Source organism: Thermobia domestica, chromosome 9 (genome assembly GCF_964235325.1).
Source record: "Thermobia domestica chromosome 9, izTheDome1.hap1.1, whole genome shotgun sequence".
In the NCBI taxonomy this organism is placed as follows: domain Eukaryota; kingdom Metazoa; phylum Arthropoda; class Insecta; order Zygentoma; family Lepismatidae; genus Thermobia; species Thermobia domestica.
Genome location: NC_137462.1, coordinates 4946715 through 4968887, shown reverse-complemented (window position 1 = coordinate 4968887; position 22173 = coordinate 4946715). Strand labels below are relative to the sequence as shown.

The 22173-nt window shown below is 39.2% G+C and overlaps 1 protein-coding gene across 3 annotated transcripts in view; it reads left to right on the top strand.

Moving 5' to 3' along the window:
- The window catches only part of LOC145694354 (uncharacterized), a 105508-nt gene that overhangs the window by 63555 nt on the left and 19780 nt on the right, over nt 1-22173 (top strand). Inside the window, exons 12-15 of one of the 3 annotated variants that reach the window (XM_081770491.1) lie at nt 2296-2533; nt 7091-7193; nt 13822-13961; nt 20380-20520. In XM_081770491.1, the coding sequence (XP_081626617.1) occupies nt 2296-2533; nt 7091-7193; nt 13822-13961; nt 20380-20428 (530 nt within the window). In that variant the 3' untranslated portion in view covers nt 20429-20520. Of the gene's footprint in view, nt 1-2295; nt 2534-7090; nt 7194-13821; nt 13962-19146; nt 19286-20379; nt 20521-22173 lie in introns of those variants that run through there. The other 2 variants (XM_081770490.1, XM_081770489.1) reach the window with 2 other exon arrangements.

Sequence of the window (22173 nt, the reverse complement as noted above, 5' to 3'; positions counted from 1 at the left end):
TTTTTGTTCCTGAGACAACAACTTGGGTACAAATTTAGCAGCCACTCGTTTCATGTTCAAATCGTCACGCAAAATTGCATGTGCAGAATCTACTCATTCCAACATCTTCTGCAATCTCCCGCACTGTCAAACGGCGATCTGCCATCACCAAATTTCGCACCCGCTCAACAACAGCTGCATTCCGAGCAGTTTGGGGCCTGCCGCTACGCTGCTCACTCTCGACTGATGTGCGGCCATCTTTGAATTGGTTGAACCATTGTTTAATTTGTGTTACACCCATCGCATCTTCTCCAAACACCTGCTGAATCTTACGAATTGTTTGGCTTTGAGAATCACCCAGCCTTTGACAGAATTTGATGCAGTATCTTTGCTCAATTCGTTCAGTCATCTTGCGAGAAACACTAAATCCGACGAACACTACCAACAGCACCTCACTTCGCGACCACCAGCTCACGACTGGCACACGCGAACGCGGTCAAAAAATTCAAGCATGCGCATTAAGGTTCCTCCTTCTACCGTGCACGGTGGCGCCGCCTGAGAATCACTACTTTGCGTGGAAAAAATTAAGGTCGGATACTTTTTAGACAGGCCTCGTATATCGTTCGTGGAAATCATTCCTCTTTCTCTCATAAAATATAGTTTTAAAATAAATTGAAGATTATTTTCACTGTTGAGAGCGCATTTTTAGGAAACAAAACTTTGCTGAGCTCGCATTTTACTACTTGAAATGTTTCATATTCTCTAATGTAGTCAAGTATTTCACACACACGTCTTTGCTACGTGTAGGTCCGGCTTCCATTCTCAGTAGGTACACAATAATTCCCGTGTTAACCCAGCATCGTGGGGCAATTAAGAAACTACAACATACGAGTTTTTTTTTTCTTTAATTTTTTTTTTAAGAAAGAAAGAAAAACGAAAAAAATAGCGATGGGAGCTGATACGCTGACGACACATTAATGAACTGAAAAGCGTTTGTTGGTCACAGCTCTTCATGGACTGTATTTCCAGTAAGGTTTTTAAAAATGTGGAATTCAGGAAAATCCTGGAAAAGTCACGAAAAAAGAAATGATGTGAAAAACATAGGGAAAATGGTACTTAACTTGGAAATTGGGGATTTGATCAAGAAATTATTATTTTCGTTTTGCTTATTTGTTGAGATAAGCCAATAATTCAAACACAGAAGCAAATCTGAAACAGTCAATCTAAGTAATTGTGTTATTTAGTGTAGTACCATTTAAAGTTTCTTTTACATTTTAATGTTTTCTACAATTTTTTTTCCTTTTACGTTTTTTGCATTTAACAAGTTTGTAACAAAACAATTGTTGTGATAACTGTTAAACAACAGTTATTACTGTTAATAGCTTTCATGTAGTTATTGCCTGTATTTAATATAATTTGTATTTGTTTATTTATGTTTTAATATTTTGTAAATATAATTATCAAAACCTGAGAGTAATTTCTTCCACTCTTCAGATTTTTACCTCTATATTAAAATGCTAGGTTTATATGTTTTGCTTTCAAGAAAAGTTTATATGTTTGTGGACGTTTATATGTTTGTGGACGTTTATATGTTTGTGGCCAATACTTTCGACAGTGAGTTCTCGGGAACCATAGGCTCTAGAAAGATACCGCTTTCACTGATCGATTGCAAATTTTGTGTAGATTGTTTAGTTCTAATTGAATATTTATAAAAACATGGCCTTATTTCTTTATTACATTTTTACGGGTACACTGGAAGTGTTGAAATTTGAAAAAAGTAAAGCATCATATCCTACGAATTGTATATTCCAACACCACATATTTGTATACAGGGACTGTATATCTCTCAGGCATTTGTTTCATGGCCAAATTATAATGAAAAACGAAAGATAACCATTTCTTCAGTCTAAGATGAATCTATTGTGTAGAGTGTTTTGTCCAATAAACACCATATATCAGTGACATTATAATTAATTGTGTGTGTAATGTATTTGCTTATTACGTACTGCATGCAAGAAGAAAGAAAACACTGATCATACATGAATTAGAAACTCCAACCGGAAGTAGGCTCAAATCTTGCAAACGGTGTGAGATACTGAAAAAAAATAATCGAAAAAATCTCCCCTTTATGGTACTCCTTGCCGATTTTTATCAAGACGTCTTTCACTTGTGTCTGTAAAGAGACATGTACAGATGCTGTAAGGAATGACAAGGAGATTCATGCTTATATGTGAATGATGCGCTGTGTAGAGAGCGCAGATTCAACTAGTTTTAATTAATTTATTTGCATTCTTTGAATTCATAATTTATTTTCAGGTGATATTCATGGAAACTACCGTGACTTAGTATGTTTCGAGAAGGTCCTGTGGCGCCTTGGTCCTCTGTTAACTCCAGCGTCGTTTGTGTTCCTAGGAGACTACGTGGATAGAGGGGAACACGGAATTGAAGTCATAGCGTACCTGTTTGCACAGAAAGTGTTGGCTCCTCAGAAGTTTTATCTGCTCCGAGGGAACCATGAAGTGCGCGAAGTGCAGAAAATGTTCTCGTTTTACAAGTAAGAGAATAACAATGTTTTCTTTCTTTTTACAGAATGTGAAACTCAGGTCCATTATAAAAGGACATTTTGTTCCAAGTTTTTTAAAAAAAGGATGAAGATTGCTTACTAGTAAGGTCTAAGTCGACTATGTATATGAAAGTGATGAAAACAAACATATACACACTAGGGAGGCCAGAACCGGTTCCTTGTGGAACCGGTTTTCGGGTCTGAACGGATCCGGTTTTTCGGATCCAGGTCTGGAACCGGTTCTGAAAACCGGATCCCCAAGAACCGGTTCTGCTGGAACCGAAACTTTGTGACCATCCCTACGCTAAACCCGAGCTGCTGGCAGACTGTGAACAGTGTGCTAGATGAAATGGTGGAAGCGACAGGCAGGCACCCAGGCGGCGGCCGCTTGTCTCATTTGGCTAAATAAACTGAGTAACTGGCAAACTCATTGGCTAAACAGGCAAACTGGCCAACTCATTTGGCTAAACACCCACTGGTGGACCAAAATTTTTTTCTGGGGGCACAAGCGGATCTGGACGGGGGGGGGGGGACAAGCGCATGGTCCTCTTTGCATTTTTTGAAGGTGAACTTCGTGCCTCCTTTACGGGTCTTTGGGGGCTTTCGGATCCAGATCTGGAACCGGTTCCTAAGATCCGGTTCTGGAACCAAGTTTTCGGATCCAGATCTGGAACCGGTTTTGAAAATCGGATCTCCGAGAACCGGTTCCGCCGGAACCGGAACTTTGTGGCCATCCCTAATACACACTTGAACAGAAAATACGTTAAAATGTTAATAATAGAAATATTCAAACATCTAAAGATAATTACAAGTCATATTTGCGTGTTACAACTACAAAAGTTGCTCAGGCTGATGACCACCAGCCTCCAGGCACTTTTGAGTAAGGTGTGAGCGGTCCCGGATTCGATTCTCTGTAGGGATACTCGGTCCAAAAAGTGTAACAACTTTTTCGGGCCAGCCATCTTGAGTGAGGGTTTTCCTGGGTTTCCCTCACTCACACCAAGCAAATTCCGGGACGGTACCTAACATAATGTTCCCAGCTCGCTTCCTTCCTTCCCTTTCGTTGGATAGTGTGCTCGCTGAGGGACGTCATCCCTCATATAAATGACAGCCTAAATGGTCTTAGATGTCGATAGCCCAGAAATCTAATTCCTAATCCTGATCCTAACTTTTGAGTATATTTTTTAAATACCAAAGGTATACTACAGAGGAATTTGTATATGTTATTTTCTCTAGTTATCATACATACGACCAAAGTTACCACTAGGATTTCTCCTTGTCTCATTCAAATTTTCTCTTCATGTCATGCCAGTGTTACTGGTTCCCCATGGTACATTACATTCTTGAGAGTACCCCCTAAGTTAAAAGTCAAAAGACGTTAAATCAGGAGAACCGGCCGTAGGAAGGGAGGGGGGTAGAAATCAATTGTTTTCCACCGATTTTTTTTTTTTTTTTTTTTTTTTAATACAGCGTGTTAATAAAGCATGGTGCGATTTTAAATATTAAAAATTTATTTCTTACCTTACACCGTAAGCAGCGCCACCTGTGCAAGCTTGCCATACATTAATCGCAGTCCTTCAATGTGTACACCCTTGAACACATGTTCAGTCATACGACACATCCAAACGGGAACCAAATCATTCCACATTCGGTATAACATGCCCACTAAAATGTTCTACAGTGCATTGCGTTATCCGATCACAAAGTTCTTCGAGAGGCATAGGCAATCACGGTACGTAAACTCTGTTTTTAACCTATCCCCAAATAAGTAATTCACATAGTATTAATTTCGATAACGGGGTGGCCAGGGTAAATTTGGAAGAAACCTTTTCTGTTGCATGTTCTGTAGCATCTTGGAAACCAGCCCCACAGCCCAGCAATAAACATAAGAAGCAAACTGCTGACAGCGCATTTTGTATTAAGTTACAGCTTAAAGAGGCTCTGCAATAAATTTCCAGCGGAAGCATTGCTGATTTCCAGGACTACAGCCAAGTAGTTGTCAATATATTGACCTTACATTCTTTACATTGATTAAATGTTCATTATTATTCCACGATTTCCAAATTTAGCAGCCTTCTTCAAAGTATGGGCGTGCATTTGAACCGAACAAGCTGTCTTCTCAAAGGTTCACTGCAGATGACGTGGCTGTCTTTTGGTGACATTGTGATATTTCTGCAGCAACATAATTCAGTTAACAATCAATGCAAGTAAATCTTAACATGCCTTTTGGTTCGGCGTCTCAGGGGAAAGAAAAATTGTTGAAAGCAGACGAATGGTAACAACAGCATCACTATAGGTGCACATGCGTAATTACTGGTGTGATTTTCAAATCACAATGTGATCTCTTGATTCTTTGCTCTAAAACACCTGTTGATTATTCATTTTCGTGATATTTATTCATTTTATAGCCAAAAACATTAAACGATATTGACAGATCATGAACAGTTTCAATCTTTAGTCCAGTTCTTATATTTGATTAGCTGGATGGATGAATTAGAGTTTAAAGTCCTTTTCAGCAGCGAGGTTTTATGAGACGTGGAGCTACAGCTTAACGTGGTGTCGAACCACGTGAGATAGTTGACGATCGTAGGTCATCAATTGTTAAATATCGCTGTAATTCTTAGTATACTCTCAATTTCCGTAGAGTTCTTTGTGGCCGAGTTTTGACACTGTAAGCTCAATACTTTTTTTTCTTTTCCCATCGACTTTTAAATTGTGAGATGATTTTTGTAAGTCATGTTCAAGAAATTGGTAGCCACCCAGAATAAAATTTGATAATCCGTTCTTACTAAGGGTCCTGATGAGGACCATATATTGAGAGAGTATAGCACAGAGGATACTATAACTAGGTTACTTGAAATAATTGAAAATGAAGATAGTGAAAGAAGCAAATACCGAGTGATTATTTTTGTTGATATTTCGTGAGCCTTCGGTAACATGTAGTGGCCTACAATGTATAAAACCACAAAAGGATGTCCACAGGACTCGCAGATGTTGAATGATACGAGAGAAGTAGCTGGAATTGCTGGATGTGCTGATCATGTAGTAATTATTATTACAGGAAATACTTATCCTTCTCCACATAGCCACCACGCAAATTTACACAAACTTCTCCCACCGGTGCATGTATACCATCCTTGTAAAATTGTGCAGTGCTCTGTGAACCATTCTGATGTTGCAAAAATGAGGTCTTCAGTTGAAGAAATCTCGTAAGTTTGAGGAAGAGAAACAAGTCGGACGGTGCCAGATCAGGGAGTACGGGGGATGGGGCAAAATTTCATACAAGTGGCTGCTTGTTTCCTGGCAATGTCAGCATTGTGACACGGTGCATTGTCCTGGAGCAGCAGCAACAGTTTTCCTCGTCTAGATGTTTTGAGTTTTGCTCGTGACTTTTGTAGCAGCTCACTGTAGTGGCACCCTTGGGAATGATGGTGCGCTCACAATTCTAAAAAAAAACACTCAATATCACCTTGTCAACTGAGTCTTTTTTTTTGGGGGGGGGTGACCTCTTGTGACAGCTCTGCTTGGACTCCTTTTGGTCTCGGGATCAAACGTATGGATCCATGTTTCGTCCTATGTGATGAAACCGGAAAAAAAGTCCTTTGGGTCACGATTGCACACTTCCAAACATTTTCCTTGATGCTTTCACGCGTTGTTCCTTCTGAAAAGGTTGCAGCAGTCTTGGAATCCGCCTGGCACTCAATTTTTACAGGTGCAGATGGCCATGGATGATTGTTTCGGTGGACCCTACACTTATTTTGACCTGTTGGGATAGTTCATGGATAGTTGTTCGTCTGTCTTCCAGGATTAATGCCTCCACTTGTTTCACAGTGTCATCATCAATGGCTGATTGAGGCCTTCCTGGACTTGGGTCATTTTGCACTGACGTCCGACTACATCTAAATTCCTTGTGCCACTGTTTCACCATGCTGTAGGATGGGGCAACATCACCATACACATTGGTCATCTCCTCGTGAATCTCCGTGGGCAATTTCCCCTTAAGAAACAGGTAACGAATCACGGCTCTGGCCTCAACTTTGCCATAGTCACACCTTGTCATGGATTAGGATCTGTAACAAAAAAAAAAAGTTAGGATAGAAGGCTGATATTTTGCAATATTTCTATACAGGTATGTATCATTCCACATTACTAATATCTATAACTTATTTCGACTGGAAATGAGTCAGGCAGCATCTTTACTGAACGACCTACCTATCTATACCTGCCCTCGTTGCAGCTCTCTGCGAAGAATAAGCTGCAATTCCCCAGCTTGTCACATCTGGTCGCAACCATTCGTGATCTGTTCCCAAGTATCTCTCGCCTGCAAGAGTGGAGACTGTTATTAAAGCAAAGGCTGGGTCAATCCCGTAGACGCCATTAATAAATTTCGATAGCAATTTCAGGTGGATGTCCGAGTATTTTTACCACATAGTTTAATTGTCGAAATTATAAGCCTAAAATCTACAACTGAACATTATAAGGTTACTGTTTTTTTTTTTTTTTTTTTCTGATACTAATTCTTACGAAATTTCCTTCCTCTCTTTTTAGAGAATGTGTCACTAAATTTGGAGAGATGCTAGGCAGGGAAGTTTGGGAATCTGTGAATTGTGTGTTTGACACAATGCCATTAGCAGCCGTGGTAGATGGAAAAGTAAGTAGCTTAATTAAGCTTAAAATTTGTGTAATCTTCTGTGATTTTTTTAAAAAAAGCTTACTTTTTTGAGTAGGGGTGAATCAGCGGCGTAACTAAGGGCTCGGGGGTCACCCCGCAGACTACGTGGAATGAGGCCCCTTCTCTACGTCTTACGATTTGGGGCCCCATGGTGGCTTGAGCCCCCCCCCGCCCTGCAATGCGGGGTCTGCGGGGCCCTTATTTACGCCCCTGGGGTGAATGAAGGTTAGAACGCTCCATCTGGTGCAGTGTTGGGCAAAATCAATTGAAATCAATTGCAATTGATCAATCAATTGAAAGTAATTGCTCTGAAAATCAATTGCAATTGATTTCAATTGCAATTGATTTCAATTTGTAATTGACAATTAATTCAATTGCAATTGAATTCAATCATAAAATTTGCAATTAAATTTTTGTCAATTGTTAATTGTTAATTGGTCAAAAGGCAATTGAAACTTTTAATTGTTAATTGTCAATTGCAAAGGGTGCAATTGAAACATTTAATTGTTAATTGCAATTGACAGTTGAAACTTGTAATTGTTAATTGTAATTGTTAATTGCAATTGAAGTCAGCAATTAAAACTGAAGATAAGATGATGTGTGTGTATTGTGTTGTCCACTTGTTACTGTTTTACATATTTCAAATAAGGTACTTATAAGAAATGCTGGATACCTACCATCCTTTCCCCCCCCCCATGGGAAGAAAGCCGGGAAACTAAGTATTTTTTAAAATATATTATGTTTATGGTTCTATCCCCCTCGAAAGAACTCTATATGCCCGTCATGCATACAATAGGAATGGGCACCAACGAGTTCGAGCGAGTTTTCTTTAAAACTCGACTCGACTCGAAGCAGACTTCTTTGAGCTCGACTTGAGATCTCGGCTCGAAAAATTTCCCCCAACTCGACTCGAATTCGGATCGAGTTTCCAGTCGAGTCGAGCCAATTCGAGTTAAATTCTTTGCGTTACTATCTTCAAGTATCATACATAGACAATATAATTATCAATGATACTACTACTACTACTATAATTAATTATCATTATAACACCGTGTACCTGTATAAACATGGAATGTAGGCGGTTTGTATCGGAATACTAAAAATTAGTTGACTGTCGATCTCGGTCGTCAAGAAATCTTCAGGAGGCAAGGACATCGGTCACGAGGTTCTTGGTTTGAGTTCAGGAGGAGCAAGTATTCGGGCTCGAGCCAAAAATTATTAAAAGTTATGGGACTCCAGCCAAATATGTTCAAAACTGCTCGACCCGGGTTTAGGGTTGTCAACAGCTCAAGCGGCTCGCTCACAGCTTATTCACTTATCGAGCCGAACCGAGAAGTGAACCGAGCCAACAGCTCATCCAACCGAGCCAGCTCGAGCCGATGCTCACACGAGCCGAGCCGAACCGAGCTGATTGCTTACCCCAACCGAGCCGGTTCGAGCCATCGGCTCAGTTAAGCTGACTCGAACCCAGCCTATGGACTCGTTTCAACGGAGCCGGTTCAAGCCATTGGCTCAATTGAGCCCAGTCGATGGGTAATCCCAACCAAGCCAGTTCAAGCTGTACGCTCAGTTGAACCGATCCGAGTCGGTTGACATCACTATTCCGGTTGGGCTTCTACTTTGGCTAAAAAATTGGACCGGGCAGTTCTCAGCCTTGATGGTAAGAATTACAAAAAATGATATGAAATCTTTAGGTTTACGTCCCACGATTATGCCGGTTAGGCTAAAGGAGACGGTGATGATAGGAAATGAATGAAATGAAGAAAGTGGGAGGAAGCGGGAGAACCCCGAGAAAATCCACGAGCACGGTGTTTGTCCACCACAAAGTACAAACTGCGCGAGCTGGGATCGAACCAGGGACCTCAAGCACCGGAGGTGAACGCTCTACCACTGACCCACCGCGCCAACTGGTAAGAACTACAGTATATACTTATATTGGTGCTCACGGCGTCATTAACTTGTTCCGCGACCAACGAATTTCAAGGTACTTTGTTTTGCATCTTTTGTGCGTGTTTTGTGTCGCTTTATGCGCCTATTCCCACATTTTGTGCATCACCGGAAGTGGGTCAAAATGGGCCTACAAATATGGCGGAATAAGTTATTGCTCTTCCGCCACCAATGAATTTCGAGATCGTTTCCTTCACATCGTTTTGTGCCGTTTTGTGCGTCTACTTCCGTTTTGTACGTCGTGGGATGTGGGTTAAAATGAGTCCCCAAGGTGGGACGAAAACGATCAAGAGTTCCGCCACTATTAAATCTCGAGGTCGTTAATTTCACATCGCGTACCCTTTTGTACGTCTATTTCGACGTTTTGTGCGTCACTGGAAGATGGTCAAAATGGGCCTCGAAGGTGGGACGAAAATGACCCACTGCTCCGCCACTACCGAATTTCGAGGTCCTTCCTTTCGTATCGACTACTGAATTTTCGTGTTGTTTCGTGCCCCCATTTCCACGTTTCGTGCGTCACCAGAAGTGGGTCAAAATGGGCTTCCAAGATAGGACGAAAATGACCCACTTTTCCGCCACTATCGAATTTCGAGTTCGTTAATTTCACATCGCGTACCCTTTTGTGCGCCTATTTCGACGTTTTGTGCGTCACTGGAAGACGGTCAAAATGGGTCTCGAAGGTGGGATGAAAATGACCAAGAGTTCCGCCACTACTGAATTTCGATATCCTTCCTTTTGCATCGACTAGTGGATTTTCGTGCCGTTTCGTGCCCTTATTTCCACGTTTTATGCGTCACCTGAAGTGGGTCAAAATGGGCTTCCAAGATGGGACGAAAATGACCAAGAGTTCCGCTACTATCGAATTTCGAGGTCGTTAATTTCACATCGCATACCCTTTTGTGCGCGTATTTCGACGTTTTGTGCGTCGTTGGAAGACGGTCAAAATGGGTCTCGAAGGTGGGACGAAAATGACCCACTGCTCCGCCACTATACCTACCGAATTTCGTGGTCCTTCCTTTCGCGTCGACTAGTGAATGTTTCGTGCCCTTATTTTCACGTTTTGCGCGTTACCAGAAGTGTGTGAAAAAGGACCTCCAAAGTGTGACCAAAATGACCCATTGTTCCGACACTGTCGAATTTCTAGGTCGTTTCCTTCGCATCGTTTAGTGATTATTTTTTAAAAAGTTTTGTGTGCCTACTTCCTCGTCTTGTGCGTTACCGGAAGTGAGTTAAACGGGCCTTTAAAGTGGGAGTTAAATGGCTCACTATTCCGCCACTATCGAATTTCGGGGTTGGTTCTTTCGCATCATTTAGTGTGTATTTTGTACCGTTCTGTTCGCCTACTTCCACGTTTTGAGCATCACCAGAAATGCGTCAAAATGGTCCATCAATGTGTGAGAAAATAGAGCCATTGTTCCGCCACTATCGAATTTGGGGGGTCGTTTCTTTCGCATCGTACAGTGCCTGGTTTGTACCGTTTTGTGCTCCTATTTCCACTTTAGTGCTTCTATTTCCACTTTAGTGCGACAACAAAAATGGGTCAAAATGGCCTACAAGTATAGCGGAATAACTTAATGCTGTTCCGTCACCATCAAATGAGGTCGTTTCCTTCACATTTTTTATACATGATTTTTGTCGCTTTGTGCATCAGTGGGAGAGGGTCAAAATGGACCTTGAAAGTGGAATGAATATGTCTTTCTCTGCCATATTTGTAGGTCGCCTTTGACTCACTTTCGTTGGCCTACAAAACGTGAAAGTATGCGCAGAAACGGTATAAATATGCACTAAACAATGCGAAAAAAGCGACCTTGAAATTCGATACTGGTGGGAGAGTGGATCAGTTTTCTTCCCACATTGAATGCCCATTTTGACCCACTACCATTGAATCACAAAACGTGGAAATAGGCTTACAAAACGGTAGAAAACACGCACAAGACGATGTGAAGGAAACGACCTCGAAATCGTTCCTGACGGAACAGCATTAACTTGTTCCGCCATATTTGTGTTTTCATTGGGAAGGCCGATGGGGGCTGAATTTGAACGTAAACACTATCGGGGGTGTCACTATAGGTCTGAGCAACCCCGATAAATATGGATTCGACACAAATTCTAGTACTTTTACATGTCCCGGTGAACGCCCCCTCAGACCCCCTTGGTTCGTATTGTGAAAAAATCTCCTCTGGCCCCCACCAACCCCCAACTAATACCGCGAAAACTATGAATGTGACACTAACATCTGCCATTTTCTACTCCTTTTTACATATGCCGGTAAAAGTCCCTATAATCCTCTGGTTCCAATTTTGAAAAAAAAAACAATGCCTCTGGCCCGCAGCCGATGGGGGCTGTATTTGGAAGTCAACGCCTGTGGAAGTATCACCATTCATCTCAGCGACAGCGAAAACTATGGATTTGACACTAATATCGGTCACTTTCCATTATTTTTACATGTCTCGCAATTCCCCACCCCCGGTGACTCCCGGCCCGCATACAATGGTGGCTAAATTTGAAAATCATCGCTAATGAAAGTATCACCATTGATCTCAGCCACCGCGAAAACTACGGATTTGACATCGGTCATTATGGATTATTTTTGCATGTCTCGTGATTCCCGTTATAATGCCCCCCTTTCTTAGCTGTTGGGGGCTAAATGTGAAAGTAAACGCGGTCTTGAGTTTCACCAATGAGCTCAGCTACCCCGAAAACTATGAATTTGACATTAATATCGGTCATTTTCGATAATTTTTTTACATGTCTCGGAATTTCTCCCTCTGGTGACCCAAGGCCCGCATTCAACGATGGATGAATTTTAAAGTCATCGTAGTGGTAGTGTCACCATTGATATCAGCAACCGCGAAAACTATGGATTTGACACTAATATCGGCATTTTGGATTACTTGTACGTTTCGGCATCCCCCCCCCCCCGTTGACCCACGTCCCGTAGCCGGATACGGTGAATTTGGAAGTTAATGCGATCGGAGTTTCACCATTGATCTCAGCGACCGCGAAAACTATGAAATCGACACTGATATCGGTCATTTTCTACTACTTTTACATGTCCCGGTAAACGCCCCCTGAGACCCCCTGGTTCGAATTTTTTCGAAAAAGCTTTGCCTTGGTGTGGGACCTGGACCAAGGTATCTTTGACCAAAATTTGGTAACTCTCGGCCGACTTGTCTGGTCCCCAGGCCGGTACCGGTAAACGTCCCCTGGAGACCCCCTAGTAAGGAATTTTAAAAAAAGCTCTTCGTCTTGGTCTGGGGCCTAGACCAAGCTACCCGTGACCAAATTTTGAAAAGTTTCGGTCCACTCGTCTCGTCCACAGGTCGCACAAAGATAGATAGATAGACACACGAACAAACTCTATTTTATTTATATTAGAAAGGTGAGATCCGCCGTTATTGTATTAGTGCGGTGCTTGAGCTATTGATCGTAAAAATTCAAACTCCGATGAGTGATAATTTTATAGGCTTGTTTTATTACAAGTTTAAACTCTTTAGTCAGTAGAGAAAAGGGCGTGAATCATAGGTCAGAGTTGATGACAATGGGTTTTGGTGGGTCTGTGGGTCGCAGTGGGTAAGAGTGGTTTATGGTGGGTGGTGGGTCAGAGTGGGTCGTGGGTCACGACGGGTGGTGAGTCAATTGGTCGTGGCTAAAGTTTTCATTGCCCCACGCCCTCTCTGAACTACAGTGTTGAAAATTAATCAGTGAAAATCAATTGCAATTGATCAATCAATTGAAAGTAATTGCTGTGGAAATCAATTGCAATTGAATCAATTGCCAATTAATTTCAATTGCAATTGAATTACAGAATTCAATTGCAATTACTTTCCACTGCAATTACTTTCAATCAATTGATCAATTGCAATTGATTCTCCTTTTTTAATGGCCAACTGCAATTAACAATTAACCATTACTTATTTCAATTGTTAATTGCAATTAACAATTAAATTTACAGATTAATTGTTAATTGTTAATTCAATTGAAATTTGCCCAACACTGATCTGGTGCCCAAGTTGCATCCTACAATAGTCTATGTTTTCTATTTGAGGGCGTAGTGGCTCTCACTCACTTTTAGTATTACTGATTCGATCTCACGACAGAGCTCCTTCATGACTAACCAATTAGCGTACGTGCCTTTGGTGTCGGAGACCCGGGTTTGATTCCCGCCGGGAGCTCATGTGGTTCGGATTCCACGTTAATCAGTAGGTTCATATCTCATATACCCTCACTGCTGAAAAGGACGTTCAGCTCAAAATCAGCTCAACTGAACTCGATCTCAGGACAGGTGGGTTTGTGACGGACATCATGTCAGTGGATTTTCTCGGGTTTTTCCCCTTTTCTCCGACATTCTCATTCCATAAGTTCTTCCTAATAATTCAGTTTCAATTATCATCTGCCTATTTTAGCTTTCAGGGCATTGAACTAAAGAGATTGCTTTCTTTAATTCAGTAAGTCGTGTAGCCTCATTAAATAATGCTAGGATGTTAAACAAAATATTTCACTTGTTCATAATGCTAAATAGTTAAGAAGGTACTTCCACTAATACCACAAGTAAATAGAAAGTATATGCTGTTTATTCTTCTTTTATTAGCAAATGTCAGTGATGCTTTCCAGAGAAGTTTATTACAAATTCCATCTTGTTTTTATTTTGTTTTGCTAGATCTACTGTGCTCATGGCGGTATTCCTCCTCCGTGGCTCTGTCCAACTCTGCAGTCCATTAATACTATTCCTTGTCCGCTGCCGAAAGTGGAAGAAATGAGTCCGTTGGCCTGGGAAATTATGTGGAATGACCCTATCAGGTAGGCATTCTTCCTTTACAGCAGTACTCCTGGAGGTCTGTCATTGTGATCCTCTTAGATTCAATTTTAGTCCAAATAGATAAATAAAATTTAAGTGAATTCCATATCACACACTTCCTGAATAAGTGAGAATTTCAAACAGGTATAGATTATACATTTTAATAAGGTGTAGATTATGCAAATTCGTATAGCTTCTATAGATGTACGAGGTGTATTCGGAAAGTAATTTCCGATTGGCTATGCGTGAAGTAGTGGGGTCAGCGCTACCATCTTTACACAGACGTGCTCGGTAGATCAGTCGGCATCCATCCATGGTAGAGTGAAGGTTGTCTAATCACTAGTTCCCCTTTTGTAGCGTCTCAAAATGTGTACTGCAATAGAAAAACTCACCAAGTGCGAGATCCCAGCTGTTATACGTTTTCTTACGGCAAAACAAGATTCGGCAGCAGCTATTCATCGGGAACTTTGTGCCGTGTATGGACAGTAGAATTGAGGCTGGATAGACGGCCGAGTCAGCAAAAAATTATCTTGTTTTCCTAGAAATCGATATCATTTCCTGGAATTGGGAGGCAAGTTTCGACAAGCCTTTAGTTGCTATGTTCATAGCCTTTTACGGGTAGTACAGAAGCGCGTGGGAAAATTTTGGTTTATTTGAATCCCCGTTACCCCCTACTCCTCCTGGAAAGCCAAAGAGCATAAGCGATTTAGCCCCTTGATCCTATTCCCACGAGATGACTGTAGAATATGAACTGAAAACATGATATTCAAATGATCGAAGCTTCTCAGCAGATTGTATGAAATTGGTCTTAGTTGCTAAGGTAAATATTATATGTCATGATTTTTTTTTTTTAAAAGCGTGAGATGAGACACACTATATGAGTCTCATAACGAAACACATACTCATGCAAAATCGTGTTGATTAGCCCCTTGGCCCTATTCCCACAAAGTGTCTGTAGAAGACGTGATAGTCAAATGATCAAATCCTCTCACGAAATTGGCTTAGTTGCTAAGGTAAATATTGTATTTCACAATTTTTTTAAAGACGTGAGACATGAAACCAGATATAAGTCTCATAACGAAACACATACCTATACACTCCTTTCCCCCACACCTCCTGCGAATGGATTCCATTGATTGAGCAAATTCTAATAATGGAAACTTCTCATAGCATATCATATTGTTTAAAACGTAGGGTGTGAAGTGTGTTATATGAATATTCACATGATGGTATCTGCTATGCTAAGTAAATCGATATCACTTCCTGTTTAGTTGTTATGTTCATAGCCTTTGAGAACATCATGTTGCTAGAAACAAGATGAAACATGCCTTTTAGGGTTACCATCAGCTATAGGTTCATGAAAAAACACGCCTTTTCTAGTCGCCTTGTATTGGTTAGCTAATTTGAATTCCCAAGCCCCGCCCCACCTCCCGCAAAGACTCTTGAACGTCTACCGGATCTTCATCAGAGTCCTTTCAGTTACCACGATTGAAACCTACCAATTGATTGTGTTTTCAGCTTAAACTGTAGTGAGTGTTTTGTGCTTTAAGTTCTTAGGATTAAATCCTATCAATTGATTGTGTTTTCAACCTAAAACTGAAGTGTATGTGTGTTTTGTGATACCGCTCGTTCTTATTAAAATAGGTAAGTAAAATATATATGTTCTTTCTTCATTTAGTTATAAAGGCAGTTGAAAGAACAAGTGTATTTATTCAAAGTTCCGTTCATGTTCTAACATTTAAAAAAAAAAAAAACACACAGACACATGTGTGAATGTCTGTTTTGTTAGTCTCTTTCTTCCTCTGTTTTGCTAGTACATTGAACTACATCTTAAAATGGTTTAGTTTCAAAAGCAACAGATAAGATGCCATTGTCAAATGTTTTGATGATACGTACTACAACGAGATAACAAGACTGCCCTAGTTAAAAACACATAAGCGAACTTCTATGATGCTTCTAAGAAAAATGATAAGATGAAATTCTTGAATGTTTTCTGGTTCGCATTGCAATTGTCGCAAGAAGTGTCTGTAGACTTGGTATTTTAATTTTGATAATATGATGTATACGTCTGTCTTTCTGTTTGTAAATGAAATCTTTTAAACAATGAAGAGATTTACGTCCAACAATAAAGCCATCAAGGTCTGTCTGTCTTTCTATGTCGGCTATGCTAATGGAGGCGATGGTGATGAGTTGAGTTGATTTTAGTTCAGCGTCCCTTTCAACAGCAAGGCTATATGAGACGTGGACCTACTGATTATCGTGGAATCTGAACCACTAAGTTTTACGTCTTACAGTTATGACGGCTATGCTAATGCAGGCGGTGATGATGAGTTGATGAGTTGAGTTGATTTTAGTTTAGCGTCCCTTTCAGCAGCGAGGCTATATGAGACGTGGACCTACTGATTAACGTGGAATCCGAATCACATGAGCTCCCGCCGGGACGATGGTAATGAGAAATGAATGAATGAAATGTTGCATTAAATTCACGTACACGGTGTTTGTCCACCGAGTTTTTACGTCCTACGGTTACGTCTACTAGGCTAATGAAGGAGAGGTGATAATGAAAAAATGAATGAAATGATGTAATGAAGAAAGTGGAAGGAAACTGATGAACTCCGAAGGGAAATCCACGCATACGATGTTTGTCCACCACAATGTTCATAGGGCACGAACTGGAATCGAATCAGGGACCCAAGCACTTGAGGTGAACGCTCTACCACTGAGCCACCGTGCCCTCTGGAACGTAAAAATGAAATGATAAGGACGGTTTTCGGGGGACAGTCAATAGCATCTTTTCGTTAAGTTGTAAAGGAAGCAGGGAATTTGTGGTCGCTAAAATTAATGACAAGTATATAGAAAAAAAGACATGATTTGAACACGGGACCTCATGCACCAGAGGTAAACACTCTACCACTGAGGCACTGAGGTTAATTTCATAATTTTCTAATGTTAATAAGAGTGAAATCTAACGTTAAATACACATACACAAGTCAACGAACTGAGAGAGTTTCTGTATCTGCAATGTCTACTTGCAAAGAGCAGAAAAATAAGATAACAGAACATGTTTTGTATTTCAATGTTGTTCTCCAGCTGTCGCGTCAACATTATCTTAGGTCATGGTTTCAGACAACACGAAGCGAAGATATGTATGTGTGTATGTGTTTTAGGTAATATTAAAACAGTGTTTGAGATCTAAAACTTTACAAAACTAGTGTTGCTTATTCATCTCGGATGTCGTTACCTATGTCATATGATGTTGATTGATTTTTGAGTTTAACGTTCCGTTCAGCAGCGAGGCTATATGCACCACAAAGTTCACACGGCGAGAGTTAGGATCGAACCAGGGACCCCAATCACCGGAGGTGAACGCTTTACCACTGATCCACAGAACCCCACGATTTCAACATGGGGCACAAATCTTCAAGTTAAAACAATTGTCTATTCTCAAATAAGAGAACATTTCTCCATTTCTTTAAGTTGATCTAGGAAGTTGAACTTTATACAGTTTTCTCCATATTATAGTCTAAGCTGTATGTGATATTACTTTAAAAGGACGAAAGTAGTTAAAATATTCCCTATTATTATCATCAATTTCTTCTAAAATGCTCAGAATCCCGTTATAGAATTCGTATACTAGCTATGTACACAGGCGTGCATTAAGAAATTTTTTGTTGGGAGAGGTCCAAGCTTTGGGCGACGGGGCTCAAACACTACAAGCCTCTGTGTAGTATTGAACGCATATTATTTTGCACTCGAAAAGACAATAAGTACTTGTAAAATACTTTCATCTATATTGTCATAGCGTCCCTTTCAGCAGCGAGGCTATATGAGACGTGGACACTAAATCACCAAGGACCCCTATCGCATCACAAGTGAACGCTTTACCAATGATTCACCGAGACCCCCTAGTACTTGTAAAAATTCTTTCATCTATATTGTCATAGCGTCCCTTTCAGCATCGAGGCTATATGAGACGTTGACACTAAATCACCAAGGTCCCCTATCGCATCACAAGTGAACGCTTTACCACTGATTCACCGAGTCCCCTTAGTTCAAAGTACAGTACTCATGTAATAATATTATCTAACATAAAGTTTACTTGTCGAGGGGCTCCCTGGGGGTAATATTCATACACGTAAAATATTTTAAAATAAACAATATTAGTACCGATTCCATAGTTTTCGAAGGTGGTGTATTCAATAAAGACACTTTGAAAATAGTAACATGACATCTAAGGGGTAAAAAAAAAAAAAAAAAAGTGGTGAGCTCACGGGGTCTCCCTAGGGGGTAATATTCATACACGTAAAATATTTTAAAATAAACAATATTAGTACCGATTCCATAGTTTTCGAAGGTGTTGTATTCAATAAAGACACTTTGAAAATAGTAACATGACATCTAAGGGGTAAAAAAGTGATGAGCTCACGGGGGATGATATTCATACACGTAAAAAATAATTTAAAATAAACAGTATTAGTTTCGATTCCATAGTTTTCGAAGATGTTGTATTCAATAAAGACACTTTGAAATCAGTAACGTGACATCTAAGGGGTAAAAAGTGTTGAGCTCCCGGGGGTGATATTCATACACGTAAAATAAACAACATTAGTATCGATTCTATAGTTTTCGAAGGTGTTGTATTCAATAAAGTCACTTTGAAATCAGTAACATAACATCTAAGGGGTAAAAAGTTGTGGGCTCCCAGGGGGTGGTATTCTTACACGTAAAAAGGGGAGCATATGAATAAGACAAGTAAGACACATGTAGAAACGGTTTTCCGGGGAAAGTCAATAGCATCTTTTCGTTAAGTTGTAAAGAAGATAGCATTGAATTTGTGGTCGCTAAAATTAATGACAGTATAAAAGAAAGAAGTGTAGAGAGGAGGAGGAGGAGGAAATACGGATTTCGCGTTCACTAAAATTAACGATAAAATTCTAAAACAGAATAAGTATAAAAGACCGTGTAATCTACATATCTTCATTAGTCAATACATTTGAAAGAGATTGTGAGCATACATTTGTTTCACTCTTCATCCCATGGAATAGGAAGAAAAGTTAAAAATATTTAAAAGGTATGATGAGAGATTATTTCATTGACATTATAAAGTTCTGTCTTATATAGTATATATTTATATATCTAATATATATTGATTTATAAGTAACAAAATTCATTTCTTTTTTATTTTAGGTTGCATACAAATAAAGATAAGTGTAATCCTTTTCCCTATTCCCGTTGATATTTCGCATCACAAGTGAACGCTTTACCACTGATTCACCGAGTCCCCTTAGTTCAAAGTACAGTATTCATGTAATAATATTATCTAACATAAAGTTTATTTGTCGAGGGGCTCCCTGGGGGTAATATTCATACACGTAAAATATTTTAAAATAAACAATATTAGTACCGATTCCATAGTTTTCGAAGGTGGTGTATTCAATAAAGACACTTTGAAAATAGTAACATGACATCTAAGGGGTAAAAAAAAAAAAAAAGTGGTGAGCTCACGGGGTCTCCCTAGGGGGTAATATTCATACACGTAAAATATTTTAAAATAAACAATATTAGTACCGATTCCATAGTTTTCGAAGGTGTTGTATTCAATAAAGACACTTTGAAAATAGTAACATGACATCTAAGGGGTAAAAAAGTGATGAGCTCACGGGGGATGATATTCATACACGTAAAAATAGTTTAAAATAAACAGTATTAGTTTCGATTCCATAGTTTTCGAAGATGTTGTATTCAATAAAGACACTTTGAAATCAGTAACGTGACATCTAAGGGGTAAAAAGTGTTGAGCTCCCGGGGGTGATATTCATACACGTAAAATAAACAACATTAGTATCGATTCTATAGTTTTCGAAGGTGTTGTATTCAATAAAGTCACTTTGAAATCAGTAACATAACATCTAAGGGGTAAAAAGTTGTGGGCTCCCAGGGGGTGGTATTCTTACACGTAAAAAGGGGAGCATATGAATAAGACAAGTAAGACACATGTAGAAACGGTTTTCCGGGGAAAGTCAATAGCATCTTTTCGTTAAGTTGTAAAGAAGATAGCATTGAATTTGTGGTCGCTAAAATTAATGACAGTATAAAAGAAAGAAGTGTAGAGAGGAGGAGGAGGAGGAAATACGGATTTCGCGTTCACTAAAATTAACGATAAAATTCTAAAACAGAATAAGTATAAAAGACCGTGTAATCTACATATCTTCATTAGTCAATACATTTGAAAGAGATTGTGAGCATACATTTGTTTCACTCTTCATCCCATGGAATAGGAAGAAAAGTTAAAAATATTTAAAAGGTATGATGAGAGATTATTTCATTGACATTATAAAGTTCTGTCTTATATAGTATATATTTATATATCTAATATATATTGATTTATAAGTAACAAAATTCATTTCTTTTTTATTTTAGGTTGCATACAAATAAAGATAAGTGTAATCCTTTTCCCTATTCCCGTTGATATTATTATTATTATTCCTTTTTAATTACTTATATATATCACATTTTACTTACTCGTATATTCTTTTAAACGCTTATATACCCTTTCAAAATATTTATATACATATATATATATTCCATTTAAATAAGATTTATATATCCTATTATATATCATATTCATATTCATATACTATTACATATACCATTTACATATATTGCATTACGTATATATACATCTGAGGAAGAAAAATGGCAAAAGAGAGTACGCAAGATTTACTGAAGGAGATTACGGTCTTCATTAATGACATTGAAGAAGAAGAAGAAGAAGAAGAGGTAGTGGACGTAAATAACGAAACGCAAGTTCTTTTAAGTGAAATAAATGCCATAATCGGGATAGAAGAAGAAGAAGAAGAAGAAATGCAAGAAGAAGAAGAAGAAGAAGAAGACGCAAAAGAAGAAATGGAAATAGATCATCATGAAAAAATGCAAGAAGAAGAAGCCGGAGAAGAACAAATGAAAATAGAAGAAAGAATAGAAGAAGCAGCAACAGAAGAAGAAGAAGAAAGAGAAACTATTGAAATTCAAATTCCAGTAGAAAAAGAAGAAGAATATGATGAAGAAGAACTATTACAAATATTGAACAGTGCTAGCAATAGATCGATAACAGAAGAAGCATCAGGCCGTATTAAAGAAATTATAAAGTGGTTACAAGAAGGAACAGAAGAAGACGTCGAAGAAAGGAGAAATGAAGAAGAACTGCTAAATCTCACGTTTTCCCAAATAATAGGAGAGGATTACAATAAGGAAGAGATGAAGATAGAAGAAGAAGATGATAAGTTTTACACGAATGAACTAGAAAATTGGATTAACAATTTGTTTCCCGATCCCAGAAAAGAAGAAGAAGAAGTAATATATCCCTCAATTATGGAAATATTAGCAGAGGCTAGTGCAGAACACGAAGAAATGGAAGTCGATTTAGACGACATAGAAAAAAGAATGGACGAATTGCTAGCCGTATTTCAAGCACAACGAAATTCAAATATACAAGTAGGATTCGGAAATAACAACCGTAATGATGGACACAATAGATTTCATATAATAGAAGAACGAAGAAGACAATACAGAAGATACAATATGGAGGGTAGAATGCTACGATTCCGTCTAGCCCCCGTGCGTGCAGATGAAAACCCTTTTACGGCAATTGAAGCAAGTCTACGGGCACTAATAGATTATTTGCTACGTAATGTGGACCAGCATGATTACGTAGGAATAACAATTACAAATGAGAGAGAAGGACACCGCCCTTTTTGGTTGTCATTCAGAGAAGCAAGAAATCTCTCAGCAGAAGTTCTATGGATAAGTTATGAGAAAGTACTGCAAAGTAATGCGGCTTTTCTTATAAATGAAGATTGCATTGTGAATTTTCATCATGTACGTATGCCAAGAGGACAAGGTGGATTAAAACAACATGTTATGAATACTGCAGAATATGTAAAGGCAAAACGTGGTATTATCACAATTAAGAATAAAGGCACAAGATGTTTAGCACATGCAATCATCGTTGCCATAGGACTGAAAAAATACAAGGGGAGAAATCAAACTGAATACAATAGATATGTAAAACATCAAAGTAAATATATCATAGAAAAAGAAGCAGAAAATCTGTGTGAAGCTGCCGATGTAGATCTTAGCCATGGTGGCGGAATTCCTGAAATTCGTAAATTTCAGGAATATTTAAAGGATTATAAAATCACAGTGTATAGGGGT